A 19,382-nucleotide genomic window follows, 5' to 3' on the forward strand; every position below is an offset into this window, starting at 1 on the left:
TCTTAACCACTAAGCTACCAGGGCTCCATAACAGTACCTAATAGATAGTAAACACAATTCTTATGGCAAACCAAACTGGGCACAGGAATTAAGATACGCTGGCAGATTTTCTGTAATACTTCAGTTATTTCTTTGGTATATCAAAAGCCAAAGAGAGAAGTAAAGTCTGGATGCCCAGCTCATAGAGGCCTCCCATAGTGGAATGAACATACCGCTATGTCCACGATGGCCTTGAAAACTCCATGGCAGGAGGATATAGCAGACTGAAGCAAGAGGAAAGCCTTCCACTCCACAGAGAAGAGAGAAAGAGGTTGGAACAAAGTGCCTCCTGATTTTCACCTCCTTTTTTTTTTTTCCCTTTGAAGTAGAGGGTCAGCAAAAGAAAGGAGGATCCTCAGTGAGATGGATTGACACAGCGGCTGCAGCAATGGGCTCAAGTATGACAACAGTTGTAAGATGGTGCAGGACCGGGCAGTGTTTCATTCTGTTGTACATAGGGCTGCTATGAGTTAGAACCAATTCTATGGCACCTAACAACTAACAATAACACCCTTTGAAGTGAGGGCAATGTCAAGGGCAGAGATGATTAGGATTATGGTCCTTGGGCCCCATGAGCACTCTGGAAAGATCACTTCTTGGTTTGCCCCACTCTCCAAAATAGGGCACAACCACATCACTGTGATCACACAACACAACCTGGCGAAGGAGACTCTAGAATTTTGATTCCCCTAGTTGCCCTTGGGAAACCTGGTGGCATAGTGGTTAAGTGCTACGGCTGCTAACCAAAGGGTCAGCAGTTCGAATCCGCCAGGCGCTCCTTGGAAACTCTATGGGGCAGTTCTACTCTGTCCTATAGGGTCGCTATGAGTCGGGATCGACTCGATGGCACTGGGTTTGGCTTTTTTTTTAGTTGCCCTTGATACCCATGTTGTGAAGGTATAGATATGTGGAAGTCTGGCTGGAGGAAGGGCAGGTCGCTGAGGCATTCGCCACATGGCTCTGTAGCAAGGGCTAGGAATCAGAACCCAGTGCCAGTATGATCCAATGATCAGGAACGCACAGTGCCAGGAGACACCAAGGTGAGGCTGAGTCAGTCAGAGCTTGCCATGCCACTGGGCTTGCTTGAGCCAAGATATTCAGATCACCCCAACCCCATGAGATTATCTACACTATAATCTTCCTGCCATGGATCCAGACACTACCTGAAGAAGAGAAAAAAGGGGTGAGGGAAGTCATCTGAAAAACTTAATGTTTTTATTCCAGAACTACTGAAGGTTGATGTTATCAGGATTACTAGCTTTAAAGAAAATTGGACATTTAGGAAATTTTTCTCCCTTCTGACTAGCAGAAGGAGCCCTGGTGGCACAATGGTTAATAGCTCAGCTGTTAACCAAAAGGTCGACGGTTCGAATCTACCAGCCGCTCCTTGGAAACCTTATGGGTCAGTTCTACTCTGTCCTATAGGGTCGCTATGAGACGGAATCAACTCAGTGTCAGCAGGGATGGTTTTTTATGGGTTTAACTAGGAAAGAGGGCTCTGAAGGAAGAGAGATGAGTTCCAAACATACGTTTTTAACTAAACTTCCTGTGGACACATAGGTCACTACCATCCAACTTAAACACAAAATACTGACGAGTTCTTGAGAGAAAAAATGTTCCTACGGTTTTGTGTAAAATATGTAAGGATAAAATCATTAACTCATTCAACAAATGGGAATTTTATGTGCATACAGTAGTGAACAAATACAACACAGTTCATGATATCAAACTTATAACTCAAAAAATAGTAGGCATTGTGAACCCTCACACACTGATGATAGGAGTGTAAATTGATATACAACTTTAGGAAGCTGTTTGGCACTATCTCCTAAAGCTAAATATATGCCTACCCTAATGAATCAGTAATTCCATCCCTAGGTATTAACAAAAGAGAAATGAGTGCCTATGTCCACCAAAAGACATGCAGAAGAAAGGGCACAGCAGCTTTATTCATAATAGCCAAATACTGGAAACAAACCAAATGCCTAACAAGTGGAAAATGGATAAATTGTGGTACATTGTACAGTATACTACTACTCAGCAATAAAAAGAATGAACTACTGCTACATACAGCAACACAGGTGAGTCTCAAATATGTTATAATGAGCAAAAGCAGTATGACTCAAAAAAGTACATATGATCAAAGATTCCACAGAAAAATCCTGATCAAAATGGGGAAAATGCAGAACAGAATCTCAAATTCTCACAGACTCCAGACTTCCTAGAGCCAGGAAGTTTGGATGAATAACTGAAACTATTGCCCTGGATAGTCTTTAAACTTTAAACTACAAATATCTCCTAAAGTCTTCTCAAAATGAAACAACAGTTTAGTTTAACTAGTTAAAAAGGTCTGCCTTGACCATTATGCTCTTTTAAGGTCTATTTATATGGGACCAAATTGACAACAGCAACTCAAAAGATTAGATAAGAGCCTTAGGGGGCAGTAAATTTATGTTAGTAAGGAGGAACAACTCAGAAAAGGAGAGTAAGAATGTAATCAATGTCACTAAATGGCACATGCAGAAACTGCTAAATTGGTGTATATTTTGCTGTATATATTCTCAACAATAACAAAATAAAATTATATTTAAAAATACGTACTGTATGATTTCATTCGTATAAAGTTCAAGAACAGGCAAAACTAACCTATTGTGATAGGAATCAGAGTAGTGACTACCTGGTAGGGGAGGAGGACAGAGAAAAAGCAGCATTAATTGGGAAGGGGCATGAGAAGATCTTCTGGATGTGAAAATGTTCTGTGTCTTCATCTGAGTGGCAATAACATGGTGTTTATGATATGTAAAAACTTACTGAGCTTTACACCTAAGATATTTGCAACTTATTACATGCATGTCATACCTCATTTGAAAAGTTTCAAAAAACATACACACACACGCACATGCATATAGTCCTTCTACTTCAGTTTGAGAAAGCAGGGTATTTGGTGATGAGAGGAGGGTCATCAGTGTTACCAGGTTAGCCCGAGGATGATCTACAGCCAAACTCCATACAATCTCATCTAATGCAGTCTGGAGAGAAATGTAGGCTTCTTCCTGGTTACCTCTGATAGATTTCCTCTCCATTCACCTGGGCCACCTCTACATAAAGAGCTCTAGTTCCCATGGGATGGACAACTGGAAAAATGTAGGCTGCAGTGACCTGAGGACTAAGTCAACTTAAGAGATTTTATTAACCCTTAAATAACAGATTGAAACCATTATCTTAAATGCATGTGGTGAGAAACGTGGAGTGGTGGAGGGCATGTGCCACATGTTCACGTTGAAACAATCACAATAACTGGCCAAATCAAGAGGACCTAGGTAATCTGAGTCTTCATGGGTAAGAACCATGACCGAAACCAGAACAAACCATTCTGGTTGCCAGTAGGTAGTTCTAGCACCCACCAATGGCTATTCTGCTTCCCGCTCTTTAAGGAGTTCGGCGGAATGTTTTCGATCATCACCTCAGTAATTTAAACCCATTGGTCTTTTAGCTTTGAAGGTCACAGGCATTTTTGAGAATCTGATAAGAGCTATGGAGACCCAGAAATAAATAAATAAAATGGTGCATATATTTTCAGGGAATCATATAATCCCTACAGCCCATTTGTTGAACCCATGTTACAAATGCTGATATAAGGGAAGACTAAACCTGTTGTCATCGAGCTGATTCCGACTCATACCAACCCTATCAGACACAGTAGAACTGCCCCATAGGGTTTCCGAGGAGCACCTGGTGGATTCAAACTGCCAACCTTTTCGTTAGCAGCCATAGCTCTTAACCACTACGCCACCAGAGTTTCTAAAGGAATAGTACTGGCCCCCAAAGCTATAAATTAACCCTTTCGCAGACAAATACCCCTGTGATGATGTGTGATCATAGTGAGCATTCACATCTTTGAAGCAGAGCTGAGAAGAATTTGGAAGTTCTATTAAGTTCAAGTCCTAAGTAATACTTAATAGCTCGCAACCAGGGGACTGTAAAGCTAGCATCTGAAACCATTTCCCAATAAATCCAAATAGCCTAACAGAAGCATATATTTATCTATACTAAGGCTAAAGACTAAGTAATTCCTTATATTACTTTGCTTTTAGCTGGTGTTGTAGCCCTGGTGGCACAGTAGTGAAGAGCTATGGCGAGTTATGGCTGCTAACCAAAAGGCTGGCAGTTCAAATCTGCCAGTTCAAATCCACAAGCCACTCTTGGAAATCCTATGGGGCAGTTCTACTCTGTCCTATAGGGTCACTTGGAGTCAGAATCCACTTGACAGCAATGGGTTTGTTATCTATCAAATGTGTTAATAACACTAGATATCTCCAACTATCATCTTACTCTAATTTCAAAAATGAGGGAAATTAGCCAATGTATTACTTAGTAGAGTTCATTTCACAAGAAAAACATCTTTGAAACATGCAGTCTAAGACAGAAACTTATCCAAAAAAAACTCAGTAATTAATTAAAAAAAAAATAGAGTGAATTTGACCATTGACAAAACATCTCCAGTGTGGCCTCAGGAAAACTTACTGATTTCTTTGTTATGTAGGTAGGATGTTTTAAGCATAAGGGTATTTTTTTTTTAAGTACCCCATAAGGGCAATGTATTTCACCCTCCTCTCTCTACTGCGGAAACCCTGGAGACATCGTGGTTAAGAGCTACGTCTGCTAACCAAAAGGCCGGCAGTGTGAATCCACCAGGTGCTCCTTGGAAACTCTACAGGGCAGTTCTACTTTGTCCTATTGGGTCGCTATGATTTGGAATCGACTCGATGGCGAGGTTTCTCTCTATTGCACTGGAGATAAACTTATACTCACTGGATGGTAAAAGGCCTTACTCTCCAAATAATAACTCTGAAGCAGACCTGGGAGCTCAGAATGACCACAAAACCCTATCAAACCTCTTCCCCTAAAAGAGGGTGTTTGCAAACTTCATTACACCTAAAAATCACCCAAGAAAAATATTAAAAATGCAGATTCCCAATTTCCAAGTCTTACTTAAAAGATTTGGACTTTGTAGCTTGTAGTTTGTAATTAGGCCCAGGAAGCCATATTATTAACAATAAACCAAAACTAAACCAAATCCGTTGCCATCAGGTCAATTTCAACTCATAGCAACCCTACAGGACAGAGAAGAACTACCCCACAGGGTTTCCAAGGAGTGGCTGGTGGATTCAAACTGCCGATCTTTTGGTTAGCGGCCAAATGCTTAGCCACTGTGCCACCAGGGCTCTTTTTTAATACCCCCAGTATTCCTGATCACACTTTGAGAAAAGCCCTGCCCTGCAGATATTTGACCTGTTAAACCTCTGGGTTTAACAGGAGCAACTATGAGCCAAGGTAGGTCCCCAGGTGAGTCCTCCCACATTCCAATCCATGGTTTTGTTGTGGTGGTGGTGTGCCAGTCAGTCGATTCTGACTCAAAGCAACCCTATAGGACAGAGTAGAACTGCCCCCACAGGATTTCCAAGAATCTTTAAGGAAGCTGACGGCCACATCTTTCTCCCGCAGAGCAGCTGGTGGGTTCAAACTGCAGACCTTTCAGTTAGCAGCCTAGCGCTTTAAACATTGAATGCTGATAGTCCCATGGTTACAAGTATTACCTGAAGGAGTGGGAAAAGGAGTCTGAACATAGGTTTCCTAGAGATTCTCAACGGTAAACCCACTGAACAGGGAACAGGCAGGAAGTAGATGCTTTCCTATAGAAATATGTAGGTTAATAGGCAGGATTTGTACAGCCATCTCAAAATCTCAGGAATTATAAGGTGTATGAAAAGTATCACAACCTCCTAGGCTATGCTACCACAAATTGGGAAACTCTTCCAAGGCCTGGACCATTTATGCCATCTAACTGCTTATAACTATTATCAGGCAGAAGAGGCTGTCTGCTACAAAAGATCCTCTTTGAAATTTAATATTTCTTTCCAAGCTGCAAATCACCTCAAGCTGATTATTCCTAAATCCAAGACCACTGCCCGCAAAATAATCAAGTCAGTGCCTACAACATAATTAAGTCAAGTCGGTGCCAGTCTTAACTATTTGCTCTACCTCATACACACACACACACACACACACACACACACACACACACAATTTATATATTAGGAATCCAAGTACGGTCAAACCTTTTAAACAGAAAATAATCTTTCTACGGTGTGTGATATTTCAGAATTTTATGAAGGCTTTCACTTTTATTTTGAATTTCTGATGGCTTAAGATAAGAGACCCCACTCTCGACAAATCTATAAAAGCAGGCTGGATCAGAGTTTACTGCAACTGTACAAAGGGCTCTTTGTGTGGCTGATAATTCAGAGAGCAAGTCAGCTCTGAACCAGTGGCCTGGCGCTCTGTTAAGGGGGAAATGGTGCTTCAGTAGGGCTCTTCGACATGTGAGGGTAAAAATTTGATCACACAAAACAGGGGTTCCTACTGAAACAGGAACATCCCAGTTAAGGTTCGCTTTGCTAGTTAGATATCTAAATGGTAGAAGAGACCAGAGGCCAATGTTAGCAGTCAATCCTGGTAGCTATGTTCTATAGGTCTTGTTTATGCCCCGTGAATTAAGGACAAGGAGTCTGACGCAGGGAATGCTTGCTGGCTCCTATTGTCACCCCACCCTGCCCCGATCCCTCTTGCCAGGACAGCTGCAACTCGTCCTTAGGATCTTAGCTTAAAATCTCCCTTCTTTAGGTAGATGTGTCTGGGCCTCTCACTCTAGGTTACCTAGTTACATAACAAACTATATTTTTCTCATAGCACTTTAATTATTACTTTTTAATTAATAACGATGTAATTATTAGTGTGTGTAAAGGTTTATCTCTCCACCAACTCCTTTGGGTCTATAGACTCAACCAGGACTGCTCCGTTTCCTGCTTTATTTGGAGTTTCTAGCAAGCGCCTCGCCTACCTTAACCTTAGATTCTTAGCAAATGACTCCTACATGAATGAATGAATTCTACCAGTACAGCTTTACGACAGAATAAATAACTCTTAGAGTATGTAAATTTAGCATATTTTACCCAAAAAATGGTATGTGCCACGAAAAGTTATTATCGAGCTAAAGTACATTTATGGCATGGGCCCATTTGCACTGTATTAAATCTTTATAGACACTTCAAGATAAAATATATGTATATTCAAGTTCTTCCCACTAGCAAAAATAAACTAAGCCTTCAACTAAATGAAAATAACCAGAACGGTGAATTTCTGATTTTTCTATATCTGTTCTATGTAGCTTCAGAGTAATCACAACTGGTATTTGGCTGTGACATAGCAAATATTTCCAAACTAAGATCTCATCTATGACTTTCTCCATTCGTTCAATAAGTTCAGGAAGTACATCTATAGCCAACAGACAGCTTACATTTAGATTGTGAACCAATAAGAGCGAAGGTTCGTCATTTCCATGCTGAAAGTCTGCCCACGGATTCACCTTGGGAAATCATGATTATTATCACCTTAATTTTACATAATTCTATATATATGGTCTTATATTCTTTCATGGGTAAATTCTTTAAACTTTGTAATGATAGGCACTTTCACAGATAAATGTTAACCATTATTGAGAATGTCTAGAAAATTATATGTGCAACACCAAGGGGCTTGTACATCTGTCATCCCCTTCATATAAGCCCTCCAGCCCAGTTATTTCCTTAAGTGTTTCAGTCAGGTGGCCCCTAGTGTAAACTGCTAGAAAAACAAATGTTTTTGAAAAATAAGATGGAAATTTCCAGACTTCAAACTGTTAGAACATGTTCTTTTTTTTTTTAATACGCTTTTTCTTCCCTACTCAAACCCACTGCCTCCAAACCCACTGCCATCGAGTCAATTCTGACTCATAGCGACCCTACAGGACAGAGTAGAACTGCCCCATAGGATTTCCAAGGCTGTAATCTTTACAGAAGCAGACTGCTACATCTTTCTCCCCCAGAGCGGCTGGTGGGTTCAAACTGCCAACCTTTTGGTTAGCAGCTGAGCACATAACCACCATGCCATGAGGGCTCCTTTCTTCCCTACTAACTCCCTCCAAAAGTGCTCCACAATAATTTCTGTTTGAAACTTAATTTTGTGACAATTTTGTTAGACATTCTCAGAAATCTTTGATATACTCACAGCCAAGTGAGTCTGGTTCAGTTTGGTTTGGTTATGTATGAACACACACATACCACATTCTTGCCCGGACAAAATCGGCCCAGAAGAAAGTCAATTTACAGGAAAGTATGGCAGAGATCCTCTGGATACTTCTGTTTGTTTGCTTTTTGGGTATCTTTGTTTTTGTTTTCCAAATTACAGGCTTGAAATTAATTTAGTATGTCCCAATGAGCATATTCTTAACAATGGAATGAGATAGGACAGAGTGGAATGTAATGGGTAATTCAAGGCACAACATGTGCTGTGCTAAAATCTTTCCTAACTTAGAAACCCCAGCACCATGGGCAAAGTTGGGGGAAGATAAAGCTGTGTAAAGCTCTGTGTGTGTGTATGTGTGTGTGTATGTGTGTGTGTGTGCACACGTGTGCTGTGAAAGAGAGATTGATCCATAAGTCACATATTAAAAGTCAACGTGTCACAGACAAAAACAACTTAAAATGCCTGAAATACCTGTACAAACAATATGGCCCACTTTACCTACCTGGGGTACCAAATAAGGTCCCACTGCTTTCAACATTCAAATGTAATGATTTCTAGATCCCATCCAATGTATCATGAGAATCTCACACTTCTCCCTGAGGTCTCTGCCTCTTTTGATAAGTGCAAAAGCCAGCCCCAGGGGAGATGCCTCTCTCTAAAGAGGTCTGTGACTTTTAGCCAAAGATTGTACCATCAGCAAATGCTGTGCCTAGAATTATCCATTCCATTCCACCCATGTTGCTGTGTTGTAAAGGAGAATGGTAACTTTTATCAGTGTTAAACTCTGAGCTCCTACAGCTCCGAGTTCCTAGTTCTTCCCAACCCTAGAGAAGAAAGATGCATGGGCATATGTGTGTTTGTGTGTTAAAACAAAAGAAAAAGTAGGAAACTCTATCGAAAAAGTCCCCACAATTATTGTTTTTAATTTTGACAGCTCCTAATACAACCAGGGAAGATATTCTTAACAAAAGAGAGAGTATAAGCTTTGTACAATGTAGAAGCAGCAACAAGAAAGTCTGCAGGTGATCTTAGAAGAGGAAACTCTGGATATACACCAGAGACCCAGTCGTTCAAAGTGTTCTCAGACAAATATGATCATATAAACTGCCTCTTCTACAAACAAGCTGCCCAGGTCCCACAGAAAGAATCTCCTGGAAAGAGCAGGATCTTCCTTCTTCCATCCTGTTTACACACACACACATACACATCACTATACACGTCTCTCTCTCAATGAGAATAAACCTAATGGGGGCATTAGCAAGGCAGCAATTCAACAAAACCCAAATGTTACATAATTGGGCTTTCTGAAAGACACTTTATTATTTTTCTTACCATATTAGTCAATCAACTTTGGGCTGAACATGACCAGTATTTGACTGTTCTTACCTACAAAAATGACAATTTCATACAGCTTAGCCTCATATTTACAGAGTTCCTACCATGTACAGAATCCATAAGAATAATTGCATTTGATGTGCTACCTTCACAAAATGACAGTGCTACTCAGTGAAACCCTGACGATATTTTCACAGAATCAGAGAGATAATAATGTGGAAGCATTCTTTATGACAATACCTTTACGGGGTAAAAGGCAAACAGATAAAGACACAGGAAGTCAAACCTATGCATTGTCACTGAATACATACAAGTCATGAAGCAGTCGATCCCTATCCTTAAGCATCTATGATTTAGTTGGAAGTTATAATCCCTAAAAAAATCAGTGCATCTCAGATTACTATATAATAATCCCTCGTGACAGATAAACTGCCAGGAAGAATATCAAACTGGGAAGAACCTTAGAATTTAAATAGTTTAACTCTCATACTTAAAAAAGGTAGAAGTTAGTATAACATACCAAAGGATATCCTGCTCACAAAAGTCCTGTTAAAAAAATGTTTACATGGAGTGCTTACCTGTTTTAAATATTGCACAGAGATCAAAGAGAGTTAAGACCAAGTAATGCCACTCGATTTTATAAATAGAAAATGGGGGAAAAAAATTAAAATATTTAAGTAAAAAGACTTCTGGTTAAACTTGACACACCAATAATACGTGTTTATTACCATTTCCTTCTAAAATCCTCCAAAATGGCAGTAAAGGAATAAAAAAGGTATAAACATACAAGGACAAAAACAAGAGAGGCATCATTAGTAGATGACAGGGCTCAATACAGTTTATAGAAGCTGAAAAAAAAAAAAAAAGGATGGAAGAATGGAAACAACACAGCAGAATAGAGGAAACTACAAAAGAAAAAAGAAGAAAGTGCCTGTACAGCGGCAACCGATGGAAAAGCAGACAATTCTCACACACAAACACACTCAGGCTTAGGACCAGGTTCCACCATGTACTATAGAAGGTGGGGATAAAGTACAAACACTTACAACAGGGGATTGTTTGAAAGCCTGGGAATACAGAAGAGTTGAGTCTTCAGGTCCCTTCCTCCATCTCAATACTGGCAAGTGAAAACTCAAGATGAAACTGTGTACCAAGGCTAGGAAATAATCAGCCCAGATTATAGCAAAAGGGCAGAAGCTCCAAAAAGGAGACCTCCAGGGGTATAAAACAAAACAATCACATTATCTGATATGATTGAACATTTTATAATAATACTAGCGGGCATTTATCATATCTGATGAGGCAAGAAGAAACAACAGTAAGTAGTTCATAAAACAATAAACAAATGAAAAAACAAGGCAAGTATTAACCACAGGGAAAACAAAAAGCTATATGAAAAACATAATCTTCAGAAAATATAAACTTGAAACTTCCACTCATCAAAGGGCACAGTTAAGAAAACAAAAAGGCTATCTGGGAGAAAATATTTACAATGTATTTATCCGACAAAGGAGACATATTCAGAATACGTAAAGAATTTCTACAAATAAATGAGACAAACAACTCAAATAAAAAACAGACACTTCACAAAAGAAAATATCAAGTTACATTCAAAACCAAAAACCAAACCCCGTGCCGTCGGGTCAATTCCGACTCCTAGAGACCCTATAGGACAGAGTAGAACTGCCCTATAGAGTTTCCAAGGAGCGCCTGGCAGATTCAAACTGCCGACCCTTTGGTTAGCAGCCATAGCACTTAACCACTACACCACCAGGGTTTCCAAGTTACTATTAAGCACATGCAAAGGTGCTCATCAGGAAAATGACAGCGAAGGAATTAAAAAAGTGTAAATAATAATTAAAAAAAAAGAAAAGAAAATGAGAGGCATGAGGGATAATATCTTGGATGAAGGTTATCTTTAATAATAGAAACGTTCTATATAACTAGATCTGGGTAGTAGCTACGCAGATATCCACATACACAAAAATTCAGCAAGCTGAAAACTTAAGATTTGTACATCTTATTCAATAAAAATTATACTTCAATTTAAAAAATGTAATCCACGGCCATTGACAATTTTTGCCATAATGGATGATTAGGGGAAAGGGAAGCAGAAGGATTAGTGTAACATAGCTACACCTTTACCTATCTTCACCAAACATAAAAGGATAGATCAAGAAATAGCTGTGCATGTACTAATATGATCTTCAAAAAATTAGAAAAATTTCAACAAATATTAAATTTAACATATTAAATATTCAACCAGTCATATAAATATTAGATGGAGTTTAAAGTATGCCTCGGTGGACATGTTTTATTTTGTCAGTCCAGTGTTCATTCCCTCTTCTGTGCTCTGATTTTCCTTCCTCCTCCACCATCAGTCCATATGGTTCAAGGAGAATTTCTCCATCCCCAGCTTCAGCAATGGCTTGTGACTCAAGTCCAATTCAACCACATGGTCCTGGCAGTTGGCCATAAAGATTTTTTTCTTTCAGGGATAGGCACAAGGCCCATTTTGGGCAAATGAGAGTTTTATAAAGGAGCTTTTTTAGAATTTTGCAAAGAAGACATACTCTTTCTGCTAAAGCTACTGAGAAGAGGATATAAACCTGGAGCTGTGGCAGCCATCTTGCCACCAAGAGATAAGAACTTGCCCAAGAATGGGTTTGAGAGGATGGACAGCCAGATGAGAGACAGGGAGAGGGCAACTGAGCCCTGGTTTCTGTGGTAGAGTCCTGGTTCCATGTAGGCCCGAGCGTGTCTACTCCTGCCCTTTTCATAGTTACAGAAGGCAGTATAATGTGATGGGAAAGCATTGGATTGCTTGGGTTCAAACTCTGGCTCTACCACTTACTAACTGTATGACCTTGGGCATGCCACTTAACCTCCTCCTCATCTATAAAATGGGGGTAATACTAGTACCTACCTCCTAGGATCAAATGAGTTAATATTTATAATAAATATACACACATATGTACATGTTTATATCTATGTATACGAATATATGTACATATCTTAATATACATATATTTACATATTAAAAGTTAGTTCATATTTATTTATACATGTAAGGAATAATAAATGCTCGCTATTTTTTTTTTATTCTTATTATTAGCAATTAAATTCCCTTTTTACCTTAAGCCAATTTGAATTTTCTGATACTTTCAAATGGTAGGATCCTGATTCATTCAACCACCCGAAATAGAAACCACAGAAAACAAATCAATTTGATAAAACATAAAAAACATAACCATTACATAAACATACAAATTATGTATATCAGAAAAAATAGCAAAACAATTAAAAAGTAAATAGGCAAAAATATACACACATAATTCACAAATGAAAAAAAATCAGAATGCAAAAGAGTTCAGTTTTTAAAAATCAAGGGAATGAAATAAATCAGGAATTAATTTCCCCAGTCACAACACTGAAGATTATTTTAAACTTAATATCCAGTGAGGGCAAGGGGTTCATGAACTGCTGGTGAAAATGTAAATTGATACAACATTTCCAGAAGGCAACTTAGCTCTAATAAAAACGAACATACTTTTGACACAATAATTCTTCCAGAAATTTATCTAAGGAGAGAATTAAGGGTGTGTGCAAACATTTTCCCTATGAGTTTTTTCACTGATTTGTGTTTATATAAACACTGGATAATTGGACACCCACAAAAAAGAGAATTCATTAAATCCATACATTCTAATACTGTTCAGTCACTTAATATGTTGATGGAAAATATCCACATATATTAATTTGGAAGGACATTTGTAATTATTAACTGAAATAAACAGGTTATAAAACCATATATACAGTATGAACCTATTTTAGTTGTATAAATATACACACACATACGTGGAAAAACATCTAGTAGGATACTTGCCAAATGATAAGGGAAGCCTCTGGCTGATAAAATCATGAGTGTCCTAATTTGTTGGGTGGTTTGTTTGCTTGTTTGGCTTATATGTCTATTTCATTCTTTCTTCAATTAACCTTAACTGCTTTTTAATAAGAAAAAATACATTTGAAATTTATGAAAAGCTATAAGTCACCTCTTAAGAGCTTCAGACACGCATTTGGAGCCAAAATGCATGCAAGCTGTTAAACAGATCACAGATGATAAGAAAGCCAAGGCACATAATAAAATCTATTAGGAAAACATTCTGCGTCCCACTTTGAAGAGTGGCGTCTGGGGTCTTAAACGCTAGCAACCGGCCATCTAAGATGCATCAATTGGTCTCAGCCCACCTGGAGCAAAGAAAAACGAAGAACACCAAAGACACAGGGCCACATAAACCAGAGACTATATCAGCCTGAAACCAGGAGAACTAGATGGTGCCTGGCTACAACCGATGACTGCCCTGACAGGGAACACAACAGAGAACCCCGGAGGGAGCAGGAGAGCAGTGGGATGTATACCTCAAATTCCCATAAAAAGACCAGATTTAATGGTCTGACTGAGATTAGAATGACCCCAGAGGTTATGGCCCCCAGCCCTTCTGTTAGCCCAAGGCAGGAACCATTCCCAAAGCCAACTCTTCAGACAGGGATTGGACTGGACTAAGTGAAAGAAAATGATACTGGTGAAGAGTGAGCTCCTTGGATCAAGTAGACACATGAGACTATGTGGGCAGCTCCTGTCTGTAGGGGAAATGAGAGGGCAGAGGGAGTCAGAAGCTGACCAAATGGACACGAAAATAGAGAGTGGAGGGAAGGAGTGTGCTGTCTCATTAGGCGGACAGCAACTAGGAGTATATAAAAAAAAAACCGTATATAAATTTTTGTATGAGAGACCGACTTCATTTGTAAACTTTCACTTAAAGCACAATAAAAAAAATTTTTTAAAAAGAAAAAAGCAAAGGCAGTAGACTCTTTTGAAAAAATCTGATGGTAAAAGCAAGGAGAAGAGGGTCTCAGGAACATGTGCGGTGTAAAATTACTGAGGTGGAGAGTCTGGGCACTGGAGGAAGAGACTGAAGGTGCAGAGAGGGAGTCAGTGGGGGAGATGCTTCATGAAACCTCCAACAGCAACACACGTACTGTGCTTTCCATTCACGAAGAGCTTCCATTTGGACTTGGCTGGGCTGCTTTATCCAGATCCCCAAATGTTCTTTTCCCTTTGTGCCAAGTATATCTGATGCTGCGCAGGCCCAGAAAGAGAGCAGAACTTACCCAGGGGCTGAAACCATGCTTTCAGTTTCTTGATGGCTTAAAATGACCTAAACCAGGTACAACAGGCACTGTTCATCAGCAGCTTTCCCCAGGGAAAAAAATGGCAAGCTTGAAGCCCTGCCCAACCTCTCTTAGACCTCCACTTCCAGGGAAGAGGGACCGCCCATCCAAAAATCGTAGTCCTAATACACACTTGACCTTAATAAGAAAAAAGGTAGTTTCTTTCAATTCATGATAGCTTGCATGCTCTGTAGAGAGATTACATTTTCTTTTCATTTATTTTGGGCATATTAACAGCTGGTGACCTAGATTAAGAAATAATATGTGAAGAGGCAGGCCGTATCACTAAATTCCTTCACAGATGGCAAGTGGATTCAATGAAAAGCTTCAGACAGGAGAGTCAAGTAATTACTTGCGAAGAGAGTTGTGGGAAGGAATCAGTACAACTGGATAAAATGAAGTATTAAAATATGATCAGAAAGCCTGGCCCTGACACCAAGGCCAGCAGATCCCTGGCTACCTTCTGGACCAGTAACCAAGGACTGGAAGGGAGCAGGGAGCATTGCTAATTCAGCTGTGGAGGGAGGAGGATCACATTAGTTCAAGAAGAGCTTGGGTGGATATTAAAAGAAATACAATCCTCTTACTGCATGGAGAGTGTGCATGTGTGGAGGAAGAGGCTAGCAGCAGCCATCCAGCCTCTGGGCTTTGGGGACACAGCAAAGGGATGAGCGCCTCTATCTGCTTGGCACCTTGGGGTCTGCCTGAACTGGGAGACAGACTGAGCCTGGGCCTGACCAGGGACGTTCATTTGCACGGTGAACAAATCAGCCAAGTCTGACTTTCAGTAAAATGCTAAACACCCAGTATTCCAGGGATGGAAAATACTGCCACGTGAAAGAGAACACAGTTCAACTGATACGAATCATGGGGCTCATTAGTTGGTGTTCATTTTCAAGTACAATGCTCAAGCTACAATATAAATGTCCTTGGCTCAAGACACACACCAAGACCTCGGTGCCATCAAATCTAAGCAGTCATCAGGTAAACCAGGGAAGCTCAGTGCCTGGTACTGTATCTCTTCACTCTGTCAGGGTACAGACATGGGTTTAATTTACACACATCTCCGGGGGAGAAAAATTAATTACTGTGGGTAATTTACACAGTGCCTTGCAAAAAAAAAAAACACAACGTGTGCAATGAGGGGTTTTATAATGCAATAAAATATTGCCCTTTTTGCAGAAATGTGCAGAGGAGAGCTGCTGGGTTCAGGTCATACTTATTTTTGACCTTCCACAGAAGGACAGCGGCATCAAAAGGAACACACATACATAGACACGCGCGCACATACACACACACAATATGTGTGTGTGTAGATGTCTGTTATAAACTCCACGATTCACTCAGCAGCATGTATAAAGCTGCAGGTTTTTCGGTATCCGGCGCTATTGGTCCAAACTGATATTCTCGGCGCTTCTGCGCTAAATTGCGGTTTTACTGCACCGAGGCGCCTGTGAATTTCCCCTGAGGAAGGACTGCTGCTGCAATCTCTCCTCCGGATCTGCGGGGCCGCGTCCCTGCGTGCTGTCGGCGGGAGAGCTGGGACGCGGGCGCCCGGAGCTGCGGGGCGACCTGCAGCACCTGCGACTTCTCGTACCAGCTCTGAGCACCCAGTAGAGTGGAGCTCGCAGCGACGCCCGGGCCGCCTCCAGGGGGACCAGAACGCCGCGCGGGGAGGGGGAGAGAAGGGACCCGGGGAGATTTGGGCAGGCCCAGAGTTTCCAAGGATGGGGTCTACAGGTCCCTGGCTGCGCGCTCCCGCCTCCCGGCCCCCGCAGCGCCGGGATGCCGCCGTTGCTGCAGTCGCTGCCGGCGGAGGGCAGGACGTCCCCACGACCCCGGCCCCCCTCCCCGGGCTCCGCAGCGCCCTGCACCCCAAGACCCCGGCCCCGAAACGCCGCAACCGGCTGGGCCTCCTGCGCTCCCCTCAGCGGGCGCTGCCCTCTCCAGCCGCGCCCGCCCCCCCGCCACCTGCCCTGGCCGCCCGCCGCCCTCCTCTGACCTTTTCCTGCGCCCGGTTGAGTCGCTTCTGAACGTTCTTGGCGAAGATACCCGTCTTGATGTCGGCCATGGCTGCAGGTCGGGAAGGCTGGGCTGAGAGGAGCTGAGCGGGCAGCGGGACCGGCGGCGGCGGCGGCGGCGAGAAGGAGCGGGAGGAGGAGAGGAGGAGGAGGTACGGGAGAGGCAGCCGCGCGCGAGCAGCGGTGAGGGAGGGGCGCGACGGCGGGGACCAGCTTAAAGCGACAGAGCTGGAGGCGGGACGCGCCGGGGCTGGCAGTAACACTGGGGTGGAGGGTGCCTGCGGAAAACAACCCCAAGAAGGCAGAAGCCAAAATGCCTAGAGCGTGCCCACAAGGGTGGAAGAAGAGGTCAGGAGGAGAAAGGGAACGAGGCCAAGCAGCGGCCCCAGGCCCCGGGAGCAGCTCTCTGGCACCATCCAGGGAACATTTAACGCGGAGTTTGTGTTGAGGACCCTGAGAGGGGCCCTGATTCTTTCCAGCCGAAAATGGGAACAGAAGGGGAAAGGGGAACCGCAGGGAAGGTGGAAGCCAGTGGCCGATGGGATTGGAGCTGTTGTGCCTGCTGGTCTCCTGGGGCTCCCAGGCATAACCAGCGGGACAGCCCGGGCCAGAGCTATCACCTCTCACCGTACACCTTGTGTGTTCAAGAAGACCGTTCTGATTCCGCTCTGCCCTCAAGAGGCTCACCGCCCAGTGAGGGAAGCTGACTGGGAAGCTAAGTCAATGCGTGGTACTGGAGCCGCAGTGGAGCTAGCTGCGGATTGAGAAGAGAGAAGGCGGACCCACGGACCCGCTCTGACACTTGTTTGAACGTTAAGAGAAGACTTGGGGTGGAACAGAAGTCCATGTTGAGAAGGGTCAGCCCCTTGCTATGCCTTGGTCAAGGAACCTTGATGGTGAAATGGTTAAGCGCTCCGCTGCCAACCAAAAGGTTGGCGGTTCACACTCACCCAGAGTCACTATGAGTCCGAAGAAAGGGGTCACCATGAGTCGGAGTCTACTCTACTAGTGAGCAACTCACAACAACAATGAAATTCCTGCCCTGGGCAGGAACCCTGGTATAGGCCGTCACCAATAAATGTTGCATGAGTCAGGTCCTTTTGTAAAAAAAAAAAAAAATTTTTTTTTTTTGGAGCCTCACAAAAACAAGGTAAGATCCAGGCCTCCTAACTGGTTGTTTTCATGCGCACACTCCCACAGCCTTAACAGAGATTCACCATTCTCAGTATGTTTGACAGAAGTAGGAATAAGGAGTAAATGTGTCCTCCACCTATTCGAGCGCTTGAAAGATCCAACCAGTGTTCAGACTATTCATACTGAGTTCTCTCTGGCACTGTGAGTAAAACAAGGCAGGAAGTGCCTTGCAACCAGAGGTGAGAAGTAAAACACAAGGCTTGTGAGTCCAAGTCACCCACAGTGCACACTGGTAGCTCCCAGTGAACTGATTCCCTGTGCAGTACCCTTCCCTGGGCTCTAGAATGGCCTTGTGACTGGTTTTTACCAATAAAATGTGTCAAAAGTGATGTTATGCTAATTTAAGGCCTAAACCTTAAGAAGCCAGGCATCTTTTACACTCTGGGGAGCCCTGTGCCACTATGTAAGAAGTTCAGCTATCCCTGCTATAGAAAACACTGTGAAGGGACCATGTGGAAAGGGAAAGGCTCTGGGATTACTTGGAGAGGGAGAGAGGCCCAGATGTCCTAATATGCCAGCTGGGCCCATCCTCCAGCCAACCCACTGGTTGAATGCAATCACACAAATAGCCATCAGCAAACCAGCAGAAGAACCACCCAGCTGATCCCAATCCAGAGTGCAGAATGGTGGCAAAGAAAATGGTAGTTGTTTTTAACTGCTAAGTTTTGTGATGGCTTGCGATAAAACAGTAGGTAATTAGAACACTCAGTCTGTTTTCTTATCCTCTAGGATGACTTTCTGTCCTGGTTTGCCCAGGAGTAAAGGGCTTCCCAGAAATATGAGTTCACGCTCTCAAATGGCTTCTTAAACTTAGTTCTGCCTTGAGAATCAGCCATGAGGACACAAGCCTCAGATTGCTGGAATACACTAGATATTCTGGGGTAATTCAGCCCTTGGTCATATTTACACTATGAGTTCCAGATCTTCTTCTGCTCCCACCGGGGACCTGGCTACAAATCCCTCTGCAGATGTCACTGCCCTTTTTCTAACAAGCAAGGGACTGGAGTTTCAGTCCAGTGGGTTTTGTTTTCCAGCTTCCCTGGATTCCGAGACATCGGCTCCCACTGTATCTGCCCTTCTCTCTCCTTGCACTTATTCTCCCCACAAATTTCTTGAATGTAATGAATATCTCTTGAAATAAAATTGCAAATTGTTATCTTTTTCTTATTTTCAGATGCCCATATCTATCTAGTTCTGTAGTGTGGGTGAGAAAGGGAGGCTTGTCATTTCTTGGTAATTCTATTTGGAATACATGCCGAGCATATTAAAAAATTGTTGTGTGGAAACTGTTACTAAATTATCTCACTCCAGCTGAGAAGTAAATCAGTGCCCATTTTCAGGCTGCCATGCCGCTCATTATAGCACTTTAACTGGTACTTAGTAGGTGCTCTGTAATTATTAGCTTAGAAATGCATTCACACATAAGACTACCTC

At 42.3% G+C, this 19,382-nt stretch overlaps 1 protein-coding gene across 2 annotated transcripts in view; it reads right to left on the reverse strand.

Moving 5' to 3' along the window:
- Window positions 1-16,855, reverse strand: part of AMPH (amphiphysin) — a 289,401-nt gene extending 272,546 nt beyond the window's left edge. For both annotated transcript variants that reach the window (XM_049893917.1, XM_049893916.1), the window contains exon 1: window positions 16,736-16,855. In XM_049893917.1, coding sequence (XP_049749874.1) covers window positions 16,736-16,804 — 69 coding nt within the window. In that variant the 5' untranslated portion in view covers window positions 16,805-16,855. The remainder of the gene's footprint in view (window positions 1-16,735) is intronic.
- Between the last annotated feature and the right edge of the window lie 2,527 nt (window positions 16,856-19,382).

Source organism: Elephas maximus, chromosome 8 (genome assembly GCF_024166365.1).
Source record: "Elephas maximus indicus isolate mEleMax1 chromosome 8, mEleMax1 primary haplotype, whole genome shotgun sequence".
Taxonomy (NCBI): domain Eukaryota; kingdom Metazoa; phylum Chordata; class Mammalia; order Proboscidea; family Elephantidae; genus Elephas; species Elephas maximus.